We start from the raw sequence: 6,012 nt of genomic DNA on the forward strand, positions 1-6,012 counted from the left end.
TATTTCCCTGTACGGATATTTAAAGGGCAATGCTGTCCTTTTAAGAACACAAGTAAAAACAATGATGTATATTTTATTGTTTCTTATTCCAATTCAATCTTTTGTTTTTTAAATGAAAAGTCTATAAAAACATTTAAAATAAAATAATCTAATGCTGATTAGTAATGCAGAAAATAATAGATATTATCAAGGAAAATGTTCAATTCAAAATCCCAACATGTTGTCTGTGTGTGTTAATCAGCTCATAAAATTAAAGTCAGTCGACACACGGTGACCTAATTGCTCTTACAGATGGTTGAAATGATTAGAGTTAACAGTTCTGACTTATATAAACGTATATACAGTATATGGAAGATCTAAAAAGCCTTAAAAAAACTTTTTTTCAAAAAATCACCCAAAAAAAAAAGAAATGTTCAGAAACATCGAAGGGGATTGAATGTACTGCAATTGCACAACAAATACACAGAAATACCACAAAGATTTCTAAATCTAATGTTTTTGCTTTTTACAACTTGGTCCAATAGAATATGTTACAGACCCTGGTAACATTAGGGGTCGTTGCAGGCCACCAGAGATGCAGCCCACGCGAGATAAACCAGACACTGCTGTTTTGAGTTGTTTGCTTGAGATCGCTGAAACAACAGAGATATACTGAAGAACAAAAGACAGCTGCACAAAGTGTAGTTGTGACAACAACACATTTCTGGCTCGTGTGCTTGACCTGGTATAAACCCACCAGGCTTTCTATTTAGTTTGGATCGCTTTAATAATTAAACGGGTGAAAGTGCTTTATGAGGCGGACCTAATTCACTTCTGACTTTATAACTTTATGCTATTGTACAGCTTCATACCCAGGTCTTTAAAATGAGCTATAATTCACTATGGGACCTGATTACTTCTCTTTATTACATAAGTATATTGCATCTTTAAACAAAAAGGGCTGCAGTGTATCACTAAAAACATCAGACAGTTTCCCCCCCCAAAATAACGTAGCTCAACATCTCTTATGCTTGAATGCCATTTGACGATAACAATGCGGTGGCACTGAAGGTCAAAAGACTTTTGACAAGGTCAAAAAATTAACTTCTACGGTTCAATTTATCTGGAGATGGAACAGGCATAGGTTTTTTTATGAGGGAAGGTTCTGTACTATTTTCATTCAGTAGCAAAATAAATCTATTTATGGAGTCAGATGTCACATGGGGGAACCTTTTCCCGTGGTATTCACCTAAGATCTAATCATAAAGCTCTAAAGATCATTAAGATACTCTTAAAAGCTACTGGAGTGGACTTTGATATGTATATTTTTTGGTAGACTCAAAGATTTGTGTAGAACTAGATTTACATTGGTCGAGTATATAATATTGGCAAAGTCAGGTAACCTGGGATGACATGGGGGGCTCTGTATATAAGCCCACATCGTCACAAAAGATAACCCAACAGAATCTTCTCACCAAGATTCAAAGTGAAAGAGAACTCCGGCTGTCATTCTGAATTCATAGAACTGTAGTTACATACGTAACTTTCATTCTATGTCATATTTCCTTAACACCACAGGCAGTGCTTAACACTGGATGACTTTTACCAACATAGTCACAAGGAAAACCATCTCACTGGGATCAAACAGATTCAAGCATGTAAGAGTTAACCTCTTGGGAAAGTATGATGGGTTACGCCAAAGTGCCATCCCTCTGCCTGTCTTTCCATGGCTGCAAGGCAAGGAGGCATTAGCTGGAAACATTGCCTCCACTCGTCACAGAGTTGGTTAGGGCCAACATCTGGCAAACACTACCCTTTGACTGGGAGTTAGACAACTTTTTGCATGATGGACAGTGAAGCCTAGTCTTGTCACGTGACACAGAGGGGTTGTAGTATCCCATTTCTCTAGTTCCTGTGTCGGAGCACAGATCAGCCAGTTGTCTAAAGTAGTGAGGGTTTGCATACCATTGGCTTGCACTGGGGCCAGTGGTGCCCGCATGCACCAGATGGCAGAACCTTGAACTGATAAGCCTTCACACGTGAAGTGCAGGACCTGCCTGAGTGCCTGAACATTTTCGGGATCCAAGACAATAGGCAGTCTGCTCATGCTGAAGACTGAAGTCCGAGTCATCAGAGTTTTCCTGGTTGGTTTTTTGGGTCCCGAGGAGGCAGGTGATGCCCGGAGCTCTGACCCCACTGTGTAAGACGGTAACAATGAAGCGGGCACGGCGGTCACAAGCATAAATACGAAGATGCAAATCACTTAAAAGGAGACCCGAAAACAAGTTTCACTGAAACAATTAACTTACCTGTGCTACATGTCTTGGAGGGTTCTTAGACATCCAGGTCATGGTAATTCTAAGCTTTCCAGTTGGAAAAAAAAGGCAACTGGAGTTTCCAGTGCCTTTTGGACTAAGTTTAGAATTACCTGTGCTAGTTTATCCGTTGTGTAATCAATTTTAAGACCTCATATTTTAAATGAAAGCTACATTTCCTCTGGTGACTTGGCAGGGACGTAGGACTGGGGGGAAAAGGGGGATGGATTCAATTTGGCCTATAGTAATCACGTCATCATTGTTAGCCATTGTATAGCTCTATTTCCCTATGTGATTATCCTCCCTGTTTAAACTGGATAGTGTGAAAGAGCATAGGGGGACTAGCAGAGATAAATGTTGCTCAAAAACATTTGAGGACAGCTGCACGATCCCAAATGCTAATATAGCCAAGTAACTTGGGACTTTCGCTGGGTCACCAACCGCTGCGACACGGGCCAATTTGTTTAGACAGCTGGATGTTTGAAGTCAGCAGTCCCGGCTTTTTTGGCAACACTTACGTATTGCACCGGTCTTTAGTCCTATAAAAGCAGCAGTTACTTTGCTGAAAGGTAGATGCGCTGAGGGTTGTTTTTGCCATCTCGATACTTTACTGTGTGACTCTCTCGGACCAGGAAAATGTTTGCAGCCGTTACGCTCCTCGTGCTCATGTGCTTGACTGCCACCACCCATGCAGATCATCATCATCAGCCTTGTCGTAAGACTAAGCGGTTCCATCATTTTGGTTGCTCTTTGCCATTTGAATTTAAGATATTCTCTAACTTGTACGGTTATATTTTAAAATGTGTCTGATGTCTTTGTAAACCCATCTGACTGACATTGTTGTCTTTCAGATTCACCCAATATGACAGGAATGATGTCTGTGGTGAGTTTAAATTTGTCTTTCTGGTACACTTGACAGGAATTTTAATGTAGCTTTAAACCTTATCTGTTTCTCAACGAATGTTTGTTGTTAAATGATACCAGATGAGCCTGAAGGGTGAAGTTAAAGCATTGGGTGCATTCACTTATGATTCAACGGCCAAGAAACTACGGTTCAGATCAAACGAGAGCCAACCCATGAACACCTCATTAGGCGTGGATCTACTGGTGTTTTTCGATGAGGTAACTGGCTTCTTTCTTTGGAAAAAATATCAGTTAATTTGATGCTGTTGTGCACTGACATATGAAACTGTCCCCACATCTGGCAGGGGATACTCTACGAGATTGACAGCAAAAACCAGAGCTGTGAGAAGAAGAAATTGCATTGCACCCTGCACCCTCTAGATGTTCCTGATGATGCCAAGTTCTACAGTACCGTCCACAGTGGGAGTCCCTCCATCGAAGGGGAGGGATTAAAGCTCAATGTTTGGACAGGACCATTCTCAGACTTGAAAGGTAAGAGCGAAGATATGAAATAAAACATGAGCCTTTTGTTACAGAGTTGCTGAGCCATGAGCTGAATGTTTTCCCTCCTTTTCAGCCTATTACTCCATATCTGTAACCATGGGCTGTTTGCCTATCAGCATGTTCTACTTCTCTGAGACCACATCATTCCTAATCAGGTATGTGAATTTTTCAAACATTATTTTATTCTCTAGATTCTGTTGGCGGCACAGGCTATGCTAAATATCCTTGTATCGCTCTCTTGCAGCAACATGGAGATTGAAATGGAGATCAAGGATCCCGACCTCCTTGTGGTGCCCAACATTTGCCAGGGCCTGCCTGTGCTGGAGACATCTGAAGGGACAGTAAACAGCTTCCTCCATGAGTTCATCTAGATGAAACCTTTCAAGCTGAAAATCAAACCACTTTCCAAGTGCGGCCTGCCAGAACTTTTAAGCTTTTCTCTTCTTCTGTGTGACTCGAGTTTTTCGTGTGACACTGCACTACACCACATCTGTTTCCATCGCGTCTTCCATTGCCCTTTGAAGATATGGCTTTGAGCGGATCATACTGTAGCTTATACACACATTTTGATATAAAGGAAAGAGATATGACATGGATTATAGAATTAGTCATAATTACTAACAGTTGATGGCTTTTAAAGTTGGTACTGCTTACAAAACCTGTAAGATATTATTAATGGAACAATAAAATGTCAAAGCTGTCAAATGTGTTTTTTCATCCTTGATCATTTCCTTCTTGAGTGTTTTGACTTGAATTTGTGAGAGGGAGATTTTGCAGCAAAAAAAGCAGAACATCAGAGCTACATTTCTGGATTAATCCACTAGGGGGCCCCGGGCCAAAAATATAAATGTTGCCCGGTGAGATTCAGTAGCAACTAGTTTTTCTGGTCATGTTTAGGAATATTCACATCATTAACATGATCTAAAATGAGCAGAGCTTTTAAAGTAACACCTCCCGCAGAGTCTAACAACAGTGTGAATATAACAGATATATAAAGATCAGCATAAACTAATTGTGTGTGATCATTAAAAACAATATAAACAAAATAGTTCTACTAATACCTAAAGCTTGGCAATAAAAAAAATACACATTAAGAAAAGCATTATGTTAATTAGCTTCAACTGGTTGATAAACTTTCAACTTATTTTCCACAGATAATCTAACGTGTCTATCTCGTAATTATTTTTCTTTGGTTCACTAGTACCTCTTACAATGGGCTTTTTGTAATGCTATTTATAACAGTTTTGATGATGTTGTTCAACTATGTAGAATAAATACAAGCTACATACAGTTATTAATGTACCCCATTACACCGGTGTTAGTGGTTGGAAAATCAGAAACTACACAACCCCAACAATTATTTAATAATTAGATATAATTCAAACGTTTTTTAAAAACCAACACTGAATGGACAAATTAACAAAGTGTGTGTTTTTTCCCCCAATGTAAGACAGGAGCAATCACAATCCATACAGAAAATATCATCTAACCTCACAAAATCTGACTATAATTAAAGACCATTTGTGCCATTGTAATAAATGTGTTCCTTTTTGAGGACTACGTTTTTATTGTGAACAACCACAACCACAACAACAACAACAACCTTAAAGGGGCAAATCAATAATTTAAATCTAAGAGGACTGAGTTCCATGTCTTGCATGAATCTGCTTCCAGGAGATATTTTTGGAGTCACTATAATTAAAGATTAGAAGATTTTTGTAGGGAAAATTATAAGGCAGACTTTTAGGTTATTCTGGGTCGTTTGCCCTGCAACAGGATGCATTTAGGGCAAAGACCAATAATGCTGGACATGCAAACATTTACTCATACCATCAAACTGCCCTAAGTTTTAAAAATTTAACTTTCTTTATATTATATTATTTTATTTTGATGCTTGCTCCCAAAAATAATAACATTACTATTCTCTTGTTTGCATTGTTATAGATTATCCTCCTATTACAAAACGACATTAAGTATTCAGAATGGAGTTTTGTTTCCAAAGTAGGCTGCAACTCAAAACAGGAGTTGCTAATACTTTGAAATGAATGTAAATAACAGCTAGAATTGCACAGATTGGAGTTTGTCAGGCCATAATTTCTTGTTTTCTACCTTCACTAGACACAAGCAACTTAATTTCAGAATTGAAATTATAACTAAACTGAATATTTTACAAAACAGTGAGTCAATAAACTTGGAAAGTAAAAGCTGCTTGTTGATTTGATTTGCTGTCAGGCAAGCTGTGATAACACAGGAGAGAAGTCAGAAGCTTGGAGCACCGGCAGACATGATATGGCCCCTCATACCTGCAGTT

The 6,012-nt window shown here is 38.8% G+C and overlaps 1 protein-coding gene across 1 annotated transcript; it reads left to right on the plus strand.

The window, feature by feature from the left end:
• The first annotated feature begins 2,884 nt into the window (after nucleotides 1-2,884).
• epd (ependymin) lies at nucleotides 2,885-4,406 on the plus strand. Its single transcript, XM_069672857.1, has 6 exons — nucleotides 2,885-3,009; nucleotides 3,146-3,177; nucleotides 3,279-3,416; nucleotides 3,503-3,689; nucleotides 3,775-3,856; nucleotides 3,946-4,406. Exons 1-6 carry the CDS (start codon nucleotides 2,931-2,933, stop codon nucleotides 4,070-4,072), a joined length of 645 nt encoding a protein of 214 aa, XP_069528958.1. The 5' UTR covers nucleotides 2,885-2,930; the 3' UTR covers nucleotides 4,073-4,406.
• The last annotated feature ends 1,606 nt before the right edge of the window (nucleotides 4,407-6,012 follow it).

The sequence above is a fragment of the Semicossyphus pulcher genome, unplaced genomic scaffold (assembly GCF_022749685.1).
Source record: "Semicossyphus pulcher isolate SPU_LCO1_2020_fin unplaced genomic scaffold, fSemPul1.0.p SCAF_10, whole genome shotgun sequence".
In the NCBI taxonomy this organism is placed as follows: Eukaryota; Metazoa; Chordata; class Actinopteri; order Labriformes; family Labridae; genus Semicossyphus; species Semicossyphus pulcher.